Source organism: Drosophila eugracilis, unplaced genomic scaffold, assembly GCF_018153835.1.
Source record: "Drosophila eugracilis isolate 14026-0451.02 unplaced genomic scaffold, ASM1815383v1 contig_367, whole genome shotgun sequence".
Taxonomy (NCBI): Eukaryota; Metazoa; Arthropoda; class Insecta; order Diptera; family Drosophilidae; genus Drosophila; species Drosophila eugracilis.
Genome location: NW_024573224.1, coordinates 3,253,370 through 3,275,518, shown reverse-complemented (window position 1 = coordinate 3,275,518; position 22,149 = coordinate 3,253,370). Strand labels below are relative to the sequence as shown.

At 45.6% G+C, this 22,149-nt stretch overlaps 6 protein-coding genes and 2 non-coding genes across 11 annotated transcripts; 3 read left to right on the top strand and 5 right to left on the bottom strand.

Moving 5' to 3' along the window:
* The first annotated feature begins 944 nt into the window (after window positions 1-944).
* Window positions 945-4,382, top strand: LOC108113742 (oxysterol-binding protein 1). Its single transcript, XM_017224431.2, has 2 exons — window positions 945-2,928; window positions 3,103-4,382. The coding sequence occupies exons 1-2, from the start codon at window positions 1,327-1,329 to the stop codon at window positions 3,850-3,852; spliced, it is 2,352 nt and encodes a 783-aa protein (XP_017079920.2). The 5' UTR covers window positions 945-1,326; the 3' UTR covers window positions 3,853-4,382.
* Window positions 4,328-7,223, bottom strand: LOC108113743 (oligopeptidase A). Its single transcript, XM_017224432.2, is given in 3 exon segments — window positions 4,328-5,315; window positions 5,317-6,931; window positions 6,990-7,223. Coding segments are annotated over 3 exon segments (2,199 nt in total). The 5' UTR covers window positions 7,094-7,223; the 3' UTR covers window positions 4,328-4,835.
* Window positions 7,224-7,474: 251 nt separating this feature from the next.
* LOC108113812 (inactive non-canonical poly(A) RNA polymerase protein Trf4-2) lies at window positions 7,475-9,343 on the bottom strand. The gene has a single exon (XM_017224520.2). The coding sequence runs from the start codon at window positions 8,978-8,980 to the stop codon at window positions 7,760-7,762; it is 1,221 nt and encodes a 406-aa protein (XP_017080009.1). The 5' UTR covers window positions 8,981-9,343; the 3' UTR covers window positions 7,475-7,759.
* Window positions 9,344-9,549: 206 nt separating this feature from the next.
* On the bottom strand, window positions 9,550-12,194 carry LOC108113806. The gene is made up of 4 exons (XM_017224515.2): window positions 12,096-12,194; window positions 10,481-12,031; window positions 10,344-10,424; window positions 9,550-10,286 (listed from the first exon to the last, which is right to left on the bottom strand). Exons 1-4 carry the CDS (start codon window positions 12,109-12,111, stop codon window positions 9,694-9,696), a joined length of 2,241 nt encoding a protein of 746 aa, XP_017080004.2. The 5' UTR covers window positions 12,112-12,194; the 3' UTR covers window positions 9,550-9,693.
* Window positions 12,195-12,362: 168 nt separating this feature from the next.
* LOC108113787 (ankyrin repeat and sterile alpha motif domain-containing protein 1B) lies at window positions 12,363-16,588 on the bottom strand. Of its 3 annotated transcripts, none has more exons than XM_017224493.2 (9): window positions 16,467-16,588; window positions 15,983-16,116; window positions 15,157-15,920; window positions 14,701-14,821; window positions 14,121-14,437; window positions 13,186-13,991; window positions 12,892-13,128; window positions 12,698-12,829; window positions 12,363-12,644 (listed from the first exon to the last, which is right to left on the bottom strand). In XM_017224493.2, the coding sequence occupies exons 2-9, from the start codon at window positions 16,084-16,086 to the stop codon at window positions 12,543-12,545; spliced, it is 2,583 nt and encodes an 860-aa protein (XP_017079982.2). In that variant the 5' UTR covers window positions 16,087-16,116; window positions 16,467-16,588; the 3' UTR covers window positions 12,363-12,542. The 3 variants fall into 3 exon arrangements, with proteins under 3 accessions (XP_017079982.2, XP_017079984.2, XP_017079983.2); XM_017224495.2 differs by having other exon boundaries at window positions 14,121-14,395; XM_017224494.2 differs by lacking the exon at window positions 16,467-16,588 and having other exon boundaries at window positions 15,983-16,429.
* Window positions 16,589-16,900: 312 nt separating this feature from the next.
* On the top strand, window positions 16,901-21,571 carry LOC108113780 (prolyl 3-hydroxylase sudestada1). 2 transcript variants are annotated; one of them, XM_017224483.2, is made up of 7 exons: window positions 16,901-17,029; window positions 19,030-19,120; window positions 19,179-19,318; window positions 19,375-19,572; window positions 20,146-20,340; window positions 20,403-21,020; window positions 21,209-21,571. In XM_017224483.2, the coding sequence occupies exons 1-7, from the start codon at window positions 16,975-16,977 to the stop codon at window positions 21,520-21,522; spliced, it is 1,611 nt and encodes a 536-aa protein (XP_017079972.2). In that variant the 5' UTR covers window positions 16,901-16,974; the 3' UTR covers window positions 21,523-21,571. The 2 variants fall into 2 exon arrangements, with proteins under 2 accessions (XP_017079972.2, XP_017079970.2); XM_017224481.2 differs by lacking the exons at window positions 19,030-19,120; window positions 19,179-19,318; window positions 19,375-19,572; ... (1 more) ...; window positions 20,403-21,020; window positions 21,209-21,571 and adding an exon at window positions 17,218-18,886.
* Window positions 19,679-19,750, top strand: Trnad-guc. Its single transcript has one exon. It is a non-coding gene; the product is annotated as a tRNA-Asp (tRNA).
* Trnad-guc lies at window positions 19,933-20,004 on the bottom strand. The gene has a single exon. It is a non-coding gene; the product is annotated as a tRNA-Asp (tRNA).
* Window positions 21,572-22,149: the final 578 nt, after the last annotated feature.

Genomic DNA, 22,149 nt, shown 5'->3' with positions numbered 1-22,149 from the left:
TACGTCATTGTCTGGTGATTGTCTCTGTGCCATCCTTGTGTCATTCACAGACTCTTTGTGATGTAAACCCAAAAGATCACTGCCCATCGTTTTTACCAGATTTGTATTTGCAGCCTAATCCACATGATCAGTTCGTTCCGCTACTCTTGGGCGGAGTACAAAAAGTGATCCGGTACATGGACCGTCACCCTGCCGAAGCCGCTGCATGAAAGTTCCCACCTTGAACACTTGTATTTTTGCTATTTATCAGACCATGTATTTATAAATAAAAATGTGTAATCCAATTTAGAGCGCAATCTGTTTTACTGTTGGCCATGAGTCATCATCTAATATGAACGGTCCCTGGCACATTATTGACACCAGATGACAAACAATTTCATTGATTAAACATTTCCCCATTTGAAACCATTACCATATAAGCATGAAATCCTATATTGATCATAAATTATTTGATCGGCTTTTTGAAGGGAATTTAAAAGCCGTTCGGCAGTGAGATTTTGATGTATTGTTAAAAAAGTTTTCTTGTAAATATTTACATTAAATTCTTCAACCGATGTCCCTCTTTTCGAAAAATTTTGGCCCACTCTTTCGTTGTCTATTTCATTCTTATGAAAGACTGATTTAACTTTAAAACTTTAATTTAAAAATATAACGGAAATCATGGATTTAAAATATGAGACAATTTTCGAAAATTCCTTTAGCAAATATGGAATGCTAAGTAATCTACATTTCTGAAAATAAATATTAATGTTTAAAATATTAATTATATTTGGTTTTTAACGAAAGAATCAAAGTTATAGCCAAATGAAAACATTCTCAGATCAGATCGGATTGTATCGATATCCGGAAACGAGATGCAAATAAAAAAGTCTATCGCAAATCGATATATCAAGGAATATTAATTTCACTATCTGGTAACACTGCCAGAACGCACACACCTGCAGCTGCGCCAGCACACACACACGAGACACACACGCACACAAACGCGCACTCAACTTCCACAGTTTCTTTATTTTCTGCAGGAAAATTAGAAGCGAAACGACACGAAATTCACAGTGAACGCGAGGCGGATTCGCGACCATAACGTAATCAGAATCTCGCTGGTGATCCGGAGGCCAAGCGCCCACTGTGCGATGCTAACAATTGGCCAACAAACAGCTACCGCCGTCCAATAACCAATAGCGTATTCGATTTTCAAGTCGGAGTTGCGGAACGGAACCAAATCGGTCAATCGCCAGTCATCGTACGTGGCGGTATTCGCAGTTTCGAAGCAGGTGCTCCATCCGGCCGGAGGAGTGTATCACGATTCCGGAACCGGTCGCCACCATGACGGACGCCGCTGGCAATGCGCTAGCCGAGAAGGGCCTGCCGGAGATGAAAGGTTGGCTTCTAAAGTGGACTAACTACATCAAGGGCTATCAGCGCAGGTGGTTCGTCCTTTCGAAAGGCGTGCTGAGCTACTACCGCAATCAAACGGAGATTAACCACACGTGTCGGGGAACCATCTCGCTGCACGGGGCCCTCATCCACACGGTGGACTCGTGCACATTCGTCATCTCGAACGGCGGCACCCAGACGTTCCACATTAAGGCCGGTACCGAAGTGGAGCGCCAATCTTGGGTCACTGCCCTGGAACTTGCTAAGGCGAAGGCTATCCGGGCCATTGAGAGCGAGGAGGAGGAGGAGACGGAGACAGCGCATGTAGTGCCCAGCCAGGAGATTAGTTCTGTGGTTCGAGATCTCACCGAACGCCTGGAGAATATGCGCACCTGCTACGACCTGATCAACAAGCACGGCGCCGCCCTTCAGCGCGCTCTTAATGATCTAGAAACCAACGAAGAGGAGTCGCTGGCCAGCCGTATGAAAATCGTCAATGAGCGGGCCACCCTCTTCCGGATCACCTCGAATGCGATGATCAATGCCAGCAAAGACTACCTTCATTCGGCGGAAGCCCAGGGACATAAGTGGTCGAAAATGCTGCAACACGAACGAGAGCAGCGCCAGCGGTTGGAGGAGATGGTCGAGCAGATGGCTAAGCAGCAGTCCCAGATGGAACAGGCCGCTGTCATGGTGCGCCAGAATAAGCTGGTGCCGTCCAATTCAGGTGGTGGTACAGCCGGTTCCCTAGTGACCTCTGATGACGAGGTGGAGTTCTTTGACGCCGAGGAGCACGGTTACACTGGTGCCAGCCGCTCCGCGGAATCGCTGGATCGGGAGCGAGGTACCTTTATCTTGAAAATGAACAAGCGGCGCAGTAGCAGCGAGGACCAGGTGGAAGGCCAATTGGAGGGAAGCTCGTCGGAGAGCGACGAACAGAAACGCACCGTGCAAACAGTTCAGCAGGTGTGTTTAGTGAGCGCGCCACGTGTGGCCTCTGGAGGGCAGGGCGATGATGACGACGTGGACAAAGCGGTGCCAGCCAAGCAAAGCACGGACTCTATCTACGGACGCAACTGGAACCCGGATCTTATGAAGAAACGGCGCGATCGAGTACCAGATAAACCGAACCACTCCATTAGTCTTTGGGGCATCATGAAGAACTGCATCGGCAAGGATCTGTCCAAAATTCCTATGCCTATAAACTTTAACGAGCCGCTATCAATGCTTCAGCGCCTAGTGGAGGACTACGAGTACTCAGAGATTCTCGACTACGCGGCCACATGTCAGGATGAGTGCGAGCAGCTGGCCTACTTGGCCGCCTTCACTGTGTCCGCCTACGCCACGACCACGAACCGTACCGGTAAGCCCTTTAATCCGCTCCTGGGCGAGACATACGAGTGCGACCGCATGGATGACTACGGCTGGAGGTGCCTGGCAGAGCAGGTTTCTCACCATCCACCTGTGGCAGCGCTCCATTGCGAGAGCAAGAATTGGACGTGCTGGCAAGAGTTCTCCATGACCAGCAAGTTCCGCGGCAAGTACGTTCAAGTGAGTATCGTTTCAACACAGATCCTTAAAGCCAGAGTTAGTCCTCGTAATATGAAGTGATATTTCCCAAAGCGATAAGTAATTTAATACTGTTTTTCGAGATAGACAAGTAACTCTGAGACTCTGGATACATTTAAAGGGTACATCTAAATCAATTGTTTTTTTTTTCCACAGATTAATCCTCTGGGCGGCGTCTATGTGCAATTTCAGAACAGCGGCAGGCGTTATGCCTGGCGCAAGGTGACAACCACGGTCAACAACATCATTGTGGGCCGTCTGTGGGTTGACCAGCATGGCGAAATGGAAATCCGGGGATCACAGGCTGCAGAAGGACTCAAATGCATCCTTAACTTTATCCCCTACTCGTACTTCAGTCGCGATGTGCAAAGGAGCGTAAAGGGTGTGGTGATGAACAAGGACAACGAGGTAAAATGGGTGGTGCGAGGTACTTGGGACTTGAAGATCGAGATCGCACCGGTGCTGAAGACTACAGGATCCCCCAGTAGTCCAACATATACTACGGGCGAGTTTAAGCTGGCCTGGCGCCGCCGACCTGCTCCACCGGACTCTGAGAAGTTCTACAACTTCACCACATTAGCCTGCCAGCTTAATGAAGAAGAGGAGGGCGTGGCGCCGACGGATTCACGTCTGCGTCCCGACCAGAGGCTCATGGAGCAAGGCAGATGGGACGAATCGAACCAGGAAAAATTGCGCCTGGAGGACAAGCAGCGACAAGAGCGACGCCGGCGAGAGAACGAAGCGGAGGAGGCAGCGGCGGAGGGACGGCCGTATCCAGCCTATGAGCCCATGTGGTTTAAACGCGAACAGCAGGAGGGCAGCGAGGAATATGTGCACGTGTATAAGAACACCTACTGGGAGGCCAAGGCGGAGCAGAACTTTGAAGGCTGTCCAGAGATATACTAGACAGAAGTAGCCAACGGAACAGCCATGGGAGCAACTGCGGCCACTACCACACATAGCAGCCTTAGCGAATATTCTAAAGATTTCAAATATGCAGCCTCCACACCCATTGCACACAACCGACACACTTAAGCGGAACACGCTCCGACGGATTGCGGAGCAGCACATACGCATATAGTAGTACCACACTTCGATTTAGTGCATATATATAAATTAATTCCTGTAAACTAACCAAGTTCGATCCATACATTTGCATCGAAATTTACTATGATTATATCTGTTCTGACTTTCGGTTCCCCCCTCCCCAATTTCTAGTGGCTTTCCAAACGAGGGCTAGACAAGTGAAAGCTTTTAATCCGTGTTTTTGCTCTAAACCACTAGATACCTTTCCTTTCCGCAGAATGCATATTTCGCCTTTGTTGTGTATATATTATATATCGAACCGAATCGAGAGCCGAGGAAGGAGCGAGAGAATATGTTAAATGTTATAAATTTATGCAATTTATTATTAAAGTATTATTTAAATAAAGCAACAATGTGTGTTTTAACTGAGGGGACCGGCACTGGCGGCCGGTGTCACCACCTGCACACCTGCGATAAGATCCCACCTGACTCACGCGATCGCTATCACATAATCCGACTGCTATTAGGGTGTAGATCGACTTGCCTAACTAATAAATCGAAAAAGCGGAAAGTACAGAATTGTCAATTATTATCATTGATCAGGTAAAACTCGTTTGTGTTTTTCTCTTTGGGAAATCAGAGAATATATACTTGTATTCAATAAGTACATGTATTTCTTGACCAATTAACAAATATTTAACATTTTATTTCAAACCTATTTTAAAATTGTTTCAAATACTCAAAAGATTACTTTCCCCTAAAATTGTTAGTCAAACAAGTCGAGCAACCCAGGCTGCCATCGATCAGGCTTATCAGTTGACTACACACAAAAGATAACGTTTTAGCGGGTCAGAGCCTGACCCTCAATTGTTTTCCGTAGTCTGTGAGGTTTCGAATATGTCCAGGGACTTAAGGAGTGCTTCGCCAGACGGGTCGCGACCCTGGAAGCGGCGAAATACTTCCGCCGTGGGAACTGATCCGCCGGAACTCAGGAAAGTCTGCTTGTAGCGTCTACCAACGGCAGCATAGTTCTCCTCGCTTCGCTGCACAGCAAAGCTGCTTGAAATGTCTGCGGCTATTAGCCGGGAGTACAAGTGACTGAATTGCGCGGCTGCCCAATCTCCAGCAAAAATATCCGTGAGTGAGCAGGGATGGGCGTCTTTCTTGTCCAGCGGCATACAGTGGTACACGGGCCAAAGCTTACGAACAATCTCCAACCAAAAGGCATTCGATCGATGCAGCTCGACGTCAAGATCTGCCAGATATAGGTCCTGGCATAAATTGTAGCCAGCCAATTGGGTCTTCAGCAGTCGCATCTTTTGAGAAAGCTTAGCTTCCAGGGGCTTCACCACTGCTAAAATGCCCGGAAAGGTTTTGGATCACTGTGGGGTCATCGAGAAAGTTGCTCATCACATGACCGGACACCTGAGAGGCATCCCACTCGATGTTCGAAAGACCAGCTAGATCGCTGTAGCCCGCTTGAGTAAGCAGATGCTGCAATCCACTACCAAAGGTCTTGAAGAGCATCTGTAGATCATCGTATGCGAGAAGTGGGGGCCTGCCCTCTGCCGAATTTTTATGCGGCTCAGAAAAGTTGAAGATCAGTGCGCAGAGGGGCGTCAGACCTGCGGATCTATTGCTATTTCTTATACCCACCATCCAACCGTTGTTTCGGCCGAACTTGTGCTCTTTGGAGTAACAGTCCACATAGAAACCTCCCACCGGAGTGGAGCTATTATCCGAATCAGCATCGAACACGTCGTAGAACTTGACTGCCGGGTGCCATACCTCCGCATTGGGCTGCTCTACTATCTGGATGCCGAAAAGCTTTTCGCTAAGCGCAAACATTCCGGACAGAACGCGGGGCAGTGGAAAGAACTCACTGAGCTTCTGCTCTTGCAGGCCGTGCTCAGCCACCAGTTGTTTGCGTCGCCAGTAGGCCACATCGTAGGCCTCCAGTTTGTAGTCACAGCCGCTATCCTGGGCAAAACTCTGGAGCTTGTCTAGCTCCACACTTTGAGCAGGGCCGGCGAATTTAAGTAGTTTAGCAAATATTTGCTTCAGGTTGTCCACACTACCCACCATCTTCGTCTGCATGGACATGTCCGCGAAGTTAGCATAGCCCAGTAGATTTGCCTGTCGCTTGCGTAAACCACGGATCTTCTCAAGGTGTGTGCTGTTCTCTAGTGATTTTTCCTGCTGCGAAGACGCCTTTAAAACGCTAGCTCTCCAAACGTTCCAGCGTTGCAGTCGCTCTGGGCAGTGTTTAAGGAATCCGTCGACCACTTGAGGCTGCAGCGTAATTTTCCATGGACCCTCCAACGGCTGACTGGGATCGCGTGCAGTTGCCTCTAGAAGGGAAGGCGGGAAATCTCTTACTAAATTGAAGTCGGTAATCACTTGACCGAACGAATGCACTGCCATGTTGACCTTGTTCTTGAAGCTGGCTCTCTCGCGGCCCAGATGGGTGAGCAGCTCCTTCAGTCCGTCCTGCTTATCCTTGTCCAGGGTAAGCCCGTTCAGCTTGCCCTCGAGCAGGAACTTTTGTCGCAGTCGCCGCTCATCTGGTCCAGATTCGGCCGAAGCATCATTAAGTGCCTTAAACACTGTATGATTGCAAAACTTGGCCGCCCGAGCATTACGAGCCCGTTCGTGGATGTTCATGTAGGATTTGGTGGGAATCAGAGTGGAGTTACCCAGGTACAAAGCCTTTGCCACGCCCCACGTAGTCTCTAGTGGCCCTGTGACGGTGTCCAGCTCACGGAAGATTCCGCCGGCGTCTAACGACTTGCCATTTTGCAGATCGGCCTCCAGCGCCTTCACTGAGTTCTCCACAGCCGAAGCCTGCTGCCCAATGGCACCCAGGCACATCTCTATTGTGATGTCACTGAAGGCGGGTAGACCGTCCGGCTTCAGCACGCCCTCACCAAGTGGACCCTCCTCACCGATCTCCGGGACTCTGGAAGGATAACAATAATATATCCGGATACCAAATTGAAGTTAATTTCCATACTTACAGCACTATGTAACCCGGCCGGTTTTCCGTTGTGTGCAGCGAAGCACTAATCGGGCCCCGGATGAGGGGCACTAACGCCGTACGCCGCCGTAAGAGGTGCAGCATGGCCTAGGGGAAGTCTTAGGTTCTGATAAGTACAATCCCGGAGAGCTTGCGCCGGAATTTCGGATTCAGAAAAGAGGGCCAGCGTTTACACAACACGCCTGGACCAAAAAGCAAGTGACAGCGACCAGGGTTGCCACCTTCAGCGGAAAAGTCAGAAGAGATGCGAAGATAACAGTTCGCTAAAGTCACTGCTAACCATAAACAGTGACTTATCGAATAAGGATTTGATGTTATACCAATAAGGATTTCATTTCTCTATTTTCTTTCTAGGCATAGAAATGAAAATCTTATACTTATCCTATTATTATTATACTGAAGCGGTTTAATATATATGATTATTAAGTTTTATAAACAAAATGATATGACTCACAAACAAGAGCATTTTACGGCATACATTTTATTTTATTTGTAATATGTCACAAGTACGATACGGCTTTACATTCTTTTATTGTTAATTTGAATACGTTTAGTCACTAAAATTAACTACATTGGCAGGTGGCCTTTTTTTGTATAATTTTAGTTCTTAATTAATAGATAAAAAATGCAAAATGCAGCCTAAGATTGCATTTTTTTAGATTTCATATGCCGAGCATAATTGTATGCAAATAAAATGTAAAACTATAGAAGTATAGAAGTAAAATCACCAGTAGCTAAATGTTAAAATACTTAATTTAACTTAAGGTTAGCCAATGTGGCATCTAAGTCTAGGTTCTGGGGCGGACCATCTCCGCAACGGCGGAATCCGTTCCGGGCTGTCAACTGGCCGTCTGAGCGCTCATCCTCGGAGGCCGAAGTGGAGGAGCCTGTGTGCGTGGTTTCTCCAATGGGGCTGGGACTAGAGGTTCCGGGAACCGTCAAGTACTGGAAATTGTAGTGCACCCAGGCCCGATAATTGACCATTGATTGTGGTACCTCCACAATTTTGTCCAAAATGGGACCTACAATCTTGGTAGAATCGGAGTCCACTAGCTTGGAAAGCTTTAAGAAGGCAGATTCGAATTCCTGCATCACATGCAGAGCAGCATATGAGCTTCTTCCAATATCATTAGTCGGTGTCACAGGATCCTCTATACTAAGTACTGACTGCCAATTATTCTCTCCCAGCGTGGATCGAAGTCGCTCTTTTTCGACGCATCCGCCGTCACCGAGAACGGAGATCCCGTACTTAAAGAAGTCAAACTTGTGGCCGTAGTATTCCAAAAACTGGATGAGCAGCAGGGCAAGCTTATTGTTGACATTGTATCGCTTATTACTGCGCGCCTGTTGCTGAAGGAAGCTAATGACCATAAGAGTGAGGGCGTAGGACGAGACCCCACCGAAACTGTATACCTCGTTAAGCCCCTGAAGGCTGAGAAACTGTTTAAGCACCATAACCAGCTTGGGCAACTCGGGAAACTGGCGAATGAAGTCCTTAATAAGTTCAGCGGCCTTAACGCCAGAGGCGGCCGCATTAAATGTCACATCGAACTTTATCCGGGAGACGCGCTCCGTGAACTTCACCACCGGCACAGAGGCCTTGTCGAGGACACTCACGGTGTCAGGATCTGTGACCCCCTGGCAAACAAGTTCATTTTGAAGCTCATGCAGCACCCTGGGGTTCCAGTAGTAACCGTTGTGAACTACCAAATCTATGTCCGAATCCGGCAAGTTTAGTCCAGTCCGGAATGAGCCAAAAACCTCCACGCATGCGCCTGGCCAGAGTGAAAGCGCCACGTCCTCGATGCGTCGCACTGCCTCCGCCCGCAAAAAGAATTCTGTTGGCGTGGACTGGATGTAACTGTAGAACTGTTCGATCTCCAGGTTCAGCAAGCAGAGCGCTGAAATTCCACTGCTGTACGATATTCCGGACAACTGCCATGGCTTTACAGGAATCGCTGCGTCACACATTTTATGGGTCCGCTTTTTGTTTTGGCAGGGGAAAGGAAATAAGGTAAAGAGGAGTAAACGCGAAAAGACGTCAAAGCGAAAGAAAAAATCAAAAGAACACGATTAGCGCCGTTATTTGGACGGTGCTGCCAACTGGTCTCGATCGGAATACAAAAAGAAACTTTGTAGTCACGATAAAGTTTTCGCAATTTAAATACAAAAACAACACAAATTTAAAAAATAACAAAATAACTTGCGAGTTAAGTGTAGTTGTTGAAGTTCTTCGTACAAATGGTTGTTAAATATTTACTATTTATTTGAATTAAACGGACGTGCGTACTGAGGTAAATCAAAATCGTGTTTACGACCAGTGCTGGAAGTTTCTCATTTTTTGTTCCAAAGGTACTGGCGGCTTTAAAAATTAGAACACCATATTAAATGTAAAATAAAATAAAAACTTTACGTAAAAATACATTTTACACATTTTTTTATTAGTAATTGAATTTTTTTCTTAATAATGTAACATAAAATATAATAATTGTCTTCCACCGCCGTGGAGAAGGGGAATTAATTCTTTCAAAAACAAAGTATGACACAAGAAAACATATTTATTGGATTTAACAGAAATTTGAATCTCCTTTTAGACGAATCTAAAATTAAAACTGGTATGTTAAAGCGAATACATAAGGTTAAGCATAAGGAAATATGAAGAATTAACAAAATAACTTAGGAAACTAATCCTCCTCCAAGTGCCGACGGTGTTGCATTTGTAGCTCAAATCGCCGATTCAGACGCACTCCACGGATGAACTCTGCTTTTTCCTTTTGGTCCTTCGTTGTCCTGCCTTTAAACATTTCAATGCGACGTTGACGTCGCTCCGCGAGCTTGGTATCATGCGACTCTACCGGTCTGCTGCTGAACGTAGCGTTAAATGTCTTCACCATAGAGGTGGACAGATTGAATGCTGGCTTCGGAACCACATTGAGAACGGGAGCGGTGGTCTTCAAGGGCAATCGGGATGAGTTGAGCTTATCGGTTGAGTGTTCCATCACCATACTTCGATTGGCGGTCATGTCGATCTTTTTCATTGCTCTTGGACGGGTGCCCTCTTCCACAGAAGCAGAAATTTGCGGCTTCTTGGAGGTTGATCCTGGTTGCTTTTGCACTGAGTTTGTCAGCACTTTAGCGCGCTCCGCCTTCCGTTCGACGTGATCCAAGAGGCTTTCCATCCTGGCAAACTGCTTTTCATGCATGGCAGCAAAATTGGGCATCTTTGTGCGCTTATTTACCTGGCTAGGTGTGTTGGTTCTGTTTACCAGTATAACTCCTGGGGAAACAAACAAGTTATATTACTAGAACAGGATAACTATATTTGACTATATACCTTTGCTTGGCTTGGGAATCCTGCTTATTTTGCAACGGTTCTCATCCAATGACTTTGATCGCCTGCGGCGGTTGTTAACATCTAAAGGAACTGGAGTAAGTAAAGGGTTTTAATTAAAATGTTCATATAATTCTTACTATTTTTTTGAAGTCCCTTCCAGCGCTTGTCAATGTCCTCGACATGGGCAATCTCAATGGGACTCTGAAAAGATACAGTCCTCGACACGTTATCATTTAACTGGCTCGTTGACTTGGAACGTTTGCGAACGTTCTTTGTAACAGAAACATCTTCCTCGAAAAAGGTTTTAATGTTATGCTTGCTAACTGCCTCTGGTGTTTTTGTAAACTTAAAGATCGTTCCTGTCTTATATGGTGTGGGGAATCGATAACCCTTTGATTTCCTGGGATTTAACTCCTTTGGCGAAGATATATCATTTAGATCTAATAGGACCTGGTCTTGATCATCTTCTGTTGTGAGGACCACTTTAATCTCTGATTTTTCCTCAGAAATTTCTGGCTTAGGAGCGCAAATTTCAGATTGTTCAGGACTGTCCACAAGGATAACACTTGCATCAATATTGGAGGCCTTAGCTTCTGGCTGCTGAAGGGGACTAACAACCAAGATAACGCTTGCATCTAAATCTTTCTTATCCTCTGCGTCGAATGTGGTGTTAAGCGGCGACTTCTCTGGTCCATTCAGATCTTCACTTTCCATAAATAGTGAGGGCATTTCTTCTTCAGGGCTTTGCTCATCGATAACATTAGCTGCCTCAGCTGATTGTACCACAGAAAGGCTATCTTCAACTGTATTTATTTTCTGTTTAATTGGTGTAAGTGGTTTTGTGGTTTCATCAACTTTTTCGTCAGTACTAAACTGCGCTCTATCTTGAACAACAACATTTTCATCTTTCTTCTTTGGAGCAGTTTCAGCTGACTCTCCCGCCTTTATATTTGTTTCCTCTTTATCATTGTCATCCATATCCAGTAGGCACAAGCCCAGTTCATCTTTCTCCGCATCAGCAACTATATATTTGGATGGCTCTTGTTCCTCGAAGTTTTGTTTTCGGGGTTGAACTTGATTTTTAGATGTCTTGGTGGATTTCCTAATGGATTTTCGTTGCTTCACTTCTTCGTTGTCTGCTTGAACCTCTGTAATTTTAACTTGATCCTGAGGCTTCTCCACATTTTCTTTTGGAATCTCCATCTCTGTATCCTGCACTTCCCCAACATTTTCTTCAAAAACAACCTGATCTGTTTTCTGCTTCTTGCTAGCTACGCGCTTGGACTTGCGACTGCGCTTGCGCGTATTTTTGCCCACCTCTGCGGCACTCCACTTTTGAGTGGAGGGCTCTTCGTTCTCGGGATCGTCAGTTGATGCTTCAACTAAAACTTTCTTGGCGGATCGCACTATGTCATCATAGTCGATTGGCGGACGCACACTTTTGCGGCAACTGCGTCTTGGGGTTTCAGTGGTTGGACGAACATGGCCAGGCGAGCCAGGCGTTTTCGGAGGATCAGGATGTGTTGGCGAATCCTTTTCCGAAGTGGCGTTCATTCGTTTGAGGACGGCTCTACGCGTTTTCTTGGCCATTGGAGTGCCCACAGCGTCTAGAGTTTCCAAATTCAGATTGGCGTCCTCATTTTCCTGATCGTTAGGCGCGAGGACGCTAACTTCGTTTGAAGGATTATCTACAATAATTTGTGGTAAACAATATGTACTCCAGCACCAATTCACACTTCACTTTGTATTTACCAGTATTCAACTCCATTTTCAGGTGTATCTTTCGAGTTTTCTTTTAAATATACGCAAAATAAAATGCCAGTGATATTCAATCTGTACGTTTTTTTTGAAGATGATATGTATTAGTGTTACCAGATGTTTGGTTGACTGATTGTAACAAATAATGAATACCCTAAAAAATACCACTTTCCCGCTAAACTCAAATGATCGTTAAATTTCAAATATGTCTAAGAAAAATTTCATAACAATAATTCCAAACCATTATTAAGAAGCAGCTAATTTGTTATAAATTTATTTAAAAAACTGTCAAAATACTTAACATGTGAGCTGCCTTATGTGAAGCAAAGCCAGCATAGAGATGGCATCAACGACTAGCAAATGAAAAAAAACATTTACATGTAAAATGCAATGAAATAAATAATATAGACCGCCCAGTGGCAGTTCTGGCACTTCCATGGCTTAGCACTCTCCGTTTAAGGGCGTGCCCTGTCTGCTCAGGGCTAACTGATAGGCCACCTCGAAGGCCTGTCCCAGGGTCATAATGATTTCCTTAGCTAATTCCTGGGGAAAGAACTGGTTAACTACAAAAGTTTAATCATTCACAAATGACGAACCAAGCTATCCACCATAAAGACATGGCAATAGTGCAGGTCCTGTTCTTTGGTTATGTACGCAAAATAGCGCAAATCTCCAGAGTCCTGGCAAACGCAATTGATATTCTCTATCTCATGGCAACAAATGGCAGTCTATAAAAAAAGCAAGATTAAATATTTGCTTATAATTATTGGTATATCATATATCTATGAACCTTTTTATCATGATCTATAAACTTGACGCCGATACAGGAAACAGCAATGTCCACATTGAGTCGCGACTGGAGGTTGGCAGCCTTCAGGTACTTTGTAGAAGTGGTGCAGTTCTCGAGCAAACTGAAATCACTAACACTTGCCGCAGACTTCATGTTTTCATCGATCTTCAGTTTTTGGATGGATTTGCGCGTTGAAAGGGTACCCTGCAGCTTCCTTATTACTGTTGATCCAAGATACTGCAATAGTAAATTGAGATATTACTTATTCATAGCTAATATTATTAGTATACTTACGAACAGAGAATATCGTATTTCGCCATAGATTAGGGTGTATGGCGAGTGGCACCAATTGGAGGTGGAGCTCTGTTTTCTTCCCAGCAGCAATTCCGCCGGATCTCGTATGTGCAAGGATTGTCGAGAATCTTCTAAGGAAAGGCTTGTTGGTTCACTGATCAGCTCATCGGTTTCATACTCAACAGTGGACACTTCGTTGCCAATGTTCTCAAAAATTGTATCGATCTCGGCCCACACTCGAGAGGCGCTAAAGTCCTCTCCCAAAGCAGAGAATCGTTGCTTGGACAGGCTGCGTCGGTGGTTTTGGGCGTGTGCCGATCTTACCATGCTGGGTGATCGCAGAAACTCTCGATCCCCTGTCTGAGAACCATTTCCATCTACTACATCCGAGGACAAGTTCAAAGTTGATCCTTTAAAGAGTCCAGCGAAAGGGACATCGGCAACGAATTCTTCCACCTGGTCGGAGCTAACCGAGTTAGTGGTCCGCGGTGAATCCCCTAGTTCCAGCAAACTATTTTTGCGTAAAGTAGCCGGCTGCATGAAGTTGAAGATCGTGCGCTCCGCCTCGGTAACCGTGGGTGGTGGATAATCCGGCGTGGGTGAATGGCGAACCAATCGCAATTTGTTGCCATTACCATTGCTGTTATTGTTATTGTCTACATCTGCCACGCAGCTGCCTTCTTCTATTGGCACCAGATTCGCGTAGTCGTTATATTCGCCGTTTATTCGAGTGCGTGGTTTGGGAACCGGAGGAGACGGTAGCGTCATCTCTACATATGTAGCTACCGCTTGCTGACGCACCGCAGCTGTAATTGGACAGAAATCCAGATGTTTATTTCATTGATTCACTGTGCAATGAATATGCGTACTTCGTTATTAAATTACATAATTATCAATTATTTTCAATGAATGGGGCAATAAAAAACTTTACTTACAATTGCTGCTGGTGCTGGCGGAGTTATCATCGCTGGCGGAACCGTTTCTCAGTAGATTAATGTACTCATACGATCTTGAGGGAACCGATCCGTTAGAGATATCACTGCCTGTCCGAAAGCTGGGCAGGATTGGTTGTTTATACACCGGCTTGTAGCTGGACCACGGATCTCTACCATCAGACTTTATGTCGGTCATGTTGTCACAGGACTTCTGCTGAATAATGGGCTTCATTTGCAGGTAGTTATCCGGCGCCTTGGCAAATACGTCCAGAGAGCTTAAAGAGTGCGAAAGTCCGTTGGCTTGATGATCTTGCTTTCTACATGGCGAGGGGTGAGTGGGTGGTTATGGAATAGAGACCAAACGAGACCAGACCAGTTAATTGAAGAGACGCACAATCGATGTTGAAGCTAATTCTGATGAGTGCTAGGGCTAGTGGGCGTGGACATGAAAGTGGGTACGAGTGCAAGTGGGGATGAGTGCGCTTTCCGAATGACATGAGCTGCGGGCTAAGTTAATTAGGGTCAGCAAAGATGTGGGTGGGTGTCTCAGTATCGCAATGCATGGAGTTGCTGGGCTTACTTCCTCTGCCTAGGCGGTAGCTTCTGTCGCTGCGAGTTCTTCTCGTACAGTCTCTTCGGCAGCGACTGTGTTCCGTTCTCCACAGCGAGTGGCTTCTGTTCCCTCGTCGCTTGTGTGAACTCTGCAAAAGATCGTGGATGGTTTGGAGGCCCATTAAAGATTGGTCAACTTGGCTACGATTGGGAACAAAGTCACTTGTTTCCATCTTGAGTATAACTAATTTTTACTAAGCTTATTTTTATTTTCTTAAATATTTTAGACATTATTTATTATTAAATTATTGTTTTACGGCAACAGAAATATAAATAAAAGATGAAGAGTTTACAGCGAGAATGATTAGTATATTTTTTTTAGGTAAGCGGGTAAAAAGATCTATTGATCTCAATAAAGATAAGAAATAGCAGCGGGTAATCAAAAATGAGTCAAGGAAAAGCCCTGGGTATTACTCATACGAACCGTTGATGGCAGCTACAATGTCGTAGGTCACATGCGGCGGATAATCGGAGAGTATGTCCAGAGCTGTGCGTCCATTCCCATCGGTCGCATGAACGTATATACCAGCTTTGAGTAGGGTTACCACTACGGACTTCTTGCCGCAGAGAGCCGCCTCGTGAAGGGCGCTGCCCGCGTTTGTGAGTATATTGACGTCGACGCCGGCCGCCAGTAGTGTTTCCACCACCTTTTTGTGCCCATTCCGGCTGGCCAAGTGCAGGCATGTGTGCGTGAAGATGTGCTTAATGGGAGAGCAGCCCAGCAGCTCCTCATCCTCCTCCAAACGCTTATATGGCAATATCAGGTCAGGATCAATGCGAAGCAGGGTCTGAACCACTTGCAGGCGGCCAAACTGAGCAGCCAAGTCCAGAGCCGTTTGGAAGCTATTGTTTCGTATGGCGGGATCGGCACCATAGGACAGCAAGATGGCCACCACGGCATTGTGACCATGCTGAGCACCCGAGTGCAACGGCGTTTCGTTCTCGATGGTCTGAGCATTGGGATTTGCACCTGTTGGAGTGTGCATCAGCAGCATCTTGACGATGTCCTGGTGCCCTGCCCAGGCAGCCAGAAAAAGAGGCGTGGAGCCACGTATATCGGGCACATCTAACAGTGCGTTGTGGGATAGGAGAAGCCGCACAATGTTGCTATGACCATTTAGACATGCGTGGTGCAGCGAAGTATATCCATTCATGTCCTGGCAATTAATGCTGGGGCTGCGACGAAAGCTGGGAAAATATTCGTTTCTAAATATAAACCGGTATTTTAACAGGTGCATATGATGACTCACCTGGACAGCGGTCCATGGCGTTTGCTTGAGTGCTCCAACAGTTTGTCTACCGTTTTGATGTCACCGCCTCGCGATGCCTCCAGCAAATGCTGATCTTTACCCATTGCTCCTCCAGATCCTCCAAGACTAGGTAACTACAGGGGCAGAAAACACATGTGTCAGGTTGTTTTAGCTATTGCTCCGATTTTAAGAGAATGAGATCATCGCGAGCATACAGAATAACAGAGCCCCACCCCCAGTCCCAAAATCAGGTGGCAGCTAGGCGGATCAGCTGTTGGGCCCTAGCACACACACACTCGCGCACGCTCATTTTTATTTACACCAAATCTAAATAAACATTCCAGCGAAACGCATGAAATTGTTTTTGTTGATTGTAGGGCTGGCTGGTTGCTCCGCCTCTTCCAAGGTCATTTAACGGCATTGGGTTCTTCCAATTGGAATTTCTACCCCGCCAACTTTATTTTATCTTTTTGTTTGTATTCACCGGCTTTGTCCACGTCCGTTTCGAAAGTATACAGCCATAAACGATTTACTTATTTTCCTCCGCGATAAGCAATCAATAAAGTTACGGACCGAAACTTTATTTACGTGGTGCAAAGAAGCTGATCTAGCTACTACCAGAGTTGGAAAACATTCAATCTAAGCAAATATTCGTTACTAATCGCTTAGAGATGTCATGGCGAAACTCGTGATTCACGAGTGACCTGCTTTATACGCTAAACAAACTTAATTGGATTTTTTAAATGAAAATATAATTCATAATTTATAAGGTTGAGAAACATGCAGTTTTCTTTGTTATGGGATAACTAATTATTACTATTAATTTCTAAGGATTCAGCTTGAAAACTGAATGAGCGTAAAAATAGCCAGACAATCACCACTAGCACGACCAAGCCGATATTTTTCGTTGCACTTCTCTAGCTGCACAAGCCAAATTTTTATTTTCCCTGGCAAAGACTCACGTTTTCCCCGAAAATTTGACCCACAGAACAATGGAAACGACGAGTTCCAGTCCAGTGAAGCCTAGGCGAAAAGACAAGGAAGAAGGTAAGTGGAAACATTGAGTAAGCGCCCCAAAACGATAAAGAGAGATGTGCCGGCACATCGGGTGCCATTTACCTTTGATAACGCGTGTGTGAGTGCTGGTGTGCGTGAAAAACAGCAAAATTAAAGTTTAAGGTATGCCCCTATTTGCCCCGCTTAATGCCAACCCATTCACTATGTTGCCCTTGCAGATGGCCGTGCAGAACAGGAGGATTCTTCAGACCAGGTGGGCGAACCGCAAAGGAAGCTTCCGCGACTGAGCGAGGCTGTCGAATCGAAGGAAGTGCTTCTGAACGAGAAGTATCAGCAACCGGAGATCACACAGTGGCTACAGACCGCCTGGACGGAGGAACGGAAAACCCAGGATACCAAGGAGGGGCAGACCGGAGCTCAGGTGTTCAGTGACCCATTCCAGATTTGCCTGTTGCCCGGTATGCTAGAGCAGGGCCAGAGCCAGGCGCTGGTAGCCGAGATTATTCAAAAGGTTGAGTGGTCGCGCAAGCAGATGGACCTGTATGAGTTCTACCAGAGCACCGACCTCTCCAACATGCCCACTTGCCGACTGCTGACCAATTTCCTGCAAGTGCTTCGAAAACAAGTACGACCGTGGCTTGAGAAGGTGACCCACCTTAAGTTGGACTACGTGTCTGCCTCCTGCAGTATGTATACCTGTGGTGACTATTTGCTTGTGCATGATGATCTCCTAAAGGATCGGCAAGTGGCCTTTATTTACTATTTATCGCCCTGGGAAGGAGCGGAGGAGTGGACGGAGTCGCAGGGTGGTTGCTTGGAGATCTTCGGCAGCGACGACCAGTGCTTCCCACAGTTTCCGGTGCAGCGGAAGATCGCTCCCAAAGACAACCAGTTCGCTTTCTTCAAGGTGGGCTCTCGGTCCTTCCACCAGGTTGGTGAGGTTACCACTTTTGACTACCCGCGTCTTACCATTAACGGCTGGTTCCACGGCGAGACAAACGAGGCTTTTGTGGCCGACTCATTGCGCGCTTTTCCCCGCCTGAATTACCTGCAACCGGACAGCAATAATAAGCCGCCGCTTTGCCTGTTCCTTAATAATGTATATCTAAAGGGCGCCACACGTCGAAGCATTCAAAAGCGGATAGAGGAAAACTCTGAGATTTGCTTGTACGAGTTCTTTAAGCGAGAGAAGTTCGAATTAGCTCGGTCACAACTTCTCGCGGAATCGAGCACCCTAAAGTGGCGAAGACAGGGACCCGCAAACGCACATAACTACGAAGTTCTAGATTTGACAACAGCCAGAGGCACTATCCTGGAACTGCTACAACTATTCCGCAGCCACGCCATGTTTGATTTGCTGCGTGATTTTACCGATTTGGATTTGTCAGGTGCCGATGCCGACAGGCCAACATGCAGTGTGGAGCTGCAGCGTTGGTCCCACGGCAACTACACAGTGCTAGGCGATGGCCTAGCCAGCGAGGAAAACACTTTGGATCTGGTCTACTACCTGAACGCTGCGGAAGGAGCAGCGGTGATTACATACCTCTCACCCGACGCTGAAATGCCAACAGCGAAAGCGCCGGCAGACGTCAGGCGATCGGACTACGATGGCGAAGAAGAGGACGATTCGGTTCTACTTACCATCACGCCCGTAGACAACGCCCTTAACATAGTGTACCGGTGCGAGGGCACCACCAAGTTCACCAAATATGTGTCACGCAACACGCCCCTGGAAAAGGGACCTGTTTTTGTTATTTCTTGTAGCTACAAGGAGTAGCATGTGAGTTTGTTTCACAACATGCGCACAATTACTCCTCAAGGACTATTCACATTCATAGCGTTCTATTGTACAGAAACTTATTTACATAATAAAATCTTTAAAAAACCGCAACAAAAATATAGCAATTATTTCATAGAATATTTTAAAACATTTTTATATTTAAAATCAAAAGAAGTCGTACAAGGGCGATACCGAAACGCACGGAACCGCGATATTTTCAGAACTAATCTTAAATTTCTTAACATTACAGATAAGTTTCGAATCGGGGCGACAATTGCCTTTATTGTTGTCATCATTGGAATTGGCGTGCCCATGTGGTGGCGTACCACCACTGTTTACAGGTGAGTCAACAATTTCTAACAGCGTTTTTCGAATTATCCAAAATTATTATATTCGCAGAGTCAATTTACCTTCATCGGCCATTCTGAGTCTGAGTGAGATCCCCATCAAAACGGCTGTGCAGGTGGCTATCTACACACAACAGTCTAGTCGTGGACAGTTACTCATAGCTGAACTGCAAAGTGCCTTTAGCGATAGTGGTGGGTACTAGAATCTTCAGCAATTAACTTTGTAATACTAAATGGCCTTCTCTTAGAAATATGGTCTGTGGAATTCAAGCAGCTGTCCCCAACGACCAAAACTCAAGAAGCTCACACCCCGGCTACTCTGGAGAAGCTGCTGTTGGAGGAATATGTTCAGAGCGTTGGCGATTTCATGTTTATCGAGTGGCCCAAACTGCAAGAGGAGCTGCTACTAACCACCGAAAGATCGGCCCTGATGCGAAGTGATACAAGTGAGTATATTGCAAGCTTCTATATATGAAAGGATTTTTTTTATTTTAAGACTAATATATTTTTGTTCTTATGTATATTGTGTTTAAATAACGATTGTTCTTAACGTCCTCGATAGTATAGTGGTTAGTATCCCCGCCTGTCACGCGGGAGACCGGGGTTCAATTCCCCGTCGGGGAGATAAGGATATCCCTTTTTTAAATTATATTTTAACATTTTATTGTTGGAATAATACTAAGGTCCTTTAAAAATAGCATAATTTTTAACACAAAAAAATGGGACTTATAATTGTAATTTAAAAAATAAGTTATATATCAAGCTAATATATAAAAAAAATATTATTTAAAAAGACGGAGTAACGTCTCCCCGACGGGGAATTGAACCCCGGTCTCCCGCGTGACAGGCGGGGATACTAACCACTATACTATCGAGGAAGATAAACAGTTCAAAACAATTCCAATTCTCATTAACCTCAAATTTGTTCCAAATTAGATAATTCATGTTTTTCTTAATTTACTAAAGTTTATTTTAATCAAGTTCATATCAAAGACTAATCACGTATAAATACTGATTAGCTTCTAGCAAAATCGCCCAGCTACTGCATGCCAAGATTCTTCAGACGTATCGCATCAATCAAATTTTAAGTACAGATGAGCGGATGGGAGCCAAGTCGGAAGCCCCGCAACCAGCTTACGATGTTATAGTCTCTGTTCTTAATCCAAAACCCCGCCTCACCCACGCCCAATGGAACATTGCAATGGCTGTTAAGAGTAAGCATTGACGGATTTCAGGTAGCCATTTCTTACTCATGCGATATACTTTTTTCTTACAGCTTACATTGAACCCTGGTTAGCTCAGGTATCTGGTGTGTCTAACTATACTGTTAGATCTCAGTGGAAATACCGGGTGGCAATAGAGGCCAATCTCAAGCAGGTGCGCGATCAGAGCAAGATAGGACGCCACTACGCCCTCCAGGAATCGGCCCTACCACATTTGCTCACCTCGATTGCCCAGAACTTAAGCGCCAGCACTACTGACAAGCCGGCCATTAATTTGGTTGTGTACATCCCACCTTGCCACACGGCTCCCCTGCACATATACAACAGCAAGGATAAGCAGTTGACGCGTAACGGCGTGGATGCCTTTATATCGCCACCCTGGGGTGGATTCATCATAGCCAATCCGCCAGAACATGTCTGTCTGGCGGCCATGAGCGATAACCAGCCAGTGCCATACCATGTCAGCACCACTGACAATATGCAGGTGATGTTGGACCAGCTTCATAAGCTGCTTGACATCAGTAGTGAGCTGCAGATGGACGGCGTTAAGGCTGTGGACATTGAGCAACTGGAGCCCCGTCGCTGGGAGTACGAGGCATACCTAAGGCGTAGCGCCATTCGCCACATTTCGACGGCTAGCAGCACGCTCCAGAGTCTCATTAAACTATTGGGTAAGTTTTGGATCTCCAATTTAAAAACAGCTAATAAGATAAAAGATATGACCTTCAGATTCCATATATAAAAAGAGAACATTAAATAGGTTTGATGTTTGTTTTATTGAATTTTTAATGCTTGAGAAGTTTGATAACCACCTTAATTGGACAGTTTTTTTTAATATTCGCTTCCTTCTCTCGTTTAGATCAAATCAGTTACATTGTGATAGACGACGAGGTGGGCGCCGCAATAACAAATTCCTATTCAGACATTTTGGCCGCCAAGGCTGCCCTTTTCGAACACCGACTGGCGGACGCGTCAGTGCTGGCAAAGCGCGCATTTGTGGCCTCGGAGCGGGGATTCTTCGATTCCAGTCTTCTAGCACAATTGTACTTCCCGGACGAACAGAAGTACGCCATCTACATTCCACTTTTCCTGCCCATCATGGTTCCCGTGCTCAGTTCCTTCAACATGCTGCGCAGTGTTCTGCAGGCCAGGCGGAAGGAAAAGCAGTCTTAAACGAGCCATAACCAAATAATATCATTAAAACTATATATATTCTTGATAAGCTGTTACTGTTGCGTTTCGATGGGTCACTTCGGTTTTATGTAGTATAGGTCATCATCAAGGGATCGTGGCTTAATATTTTGGTTAGCATTGTACTGTCCCAACATGTTTAAGCTATAGATTGTCGCACATATGAGATAGCTGAAAAGTATTCGTACTGCCATCATTTTGAGAGTTTAGATGGAAATGGGTTTAAAACTGTGAAATTTTGATCGATTATAGAGAGTTGAAATTAAATTTGAAAACAAATCCACGAGCCACTCATCCTGAGGTTTTTTTTTTAAATGGGTGTGCTGCCAGTTGATGTCATGGCTGCTGGGAGAGCCATCAGAGTCCGCTCAGCGTGTGAACGGCGCGTATAGGTCAGGTTCAGCGGCGAGATCGCTGTCGGATGAATGTCAGCCGTGACAGGAGGCCAGACACGCAGGCGATAATAAAGATTCTTATTGTCTTTGGAAAAATATTTTTGTTCTCAAAAGACTTTTATTGCCTTTTATTTTTAAAGTACCAATTACGCTTTCTGAAACTTCTTAAAATAATATTCGGGTGTCAATTGTCTTAGCCAAATAAATTTCTTAA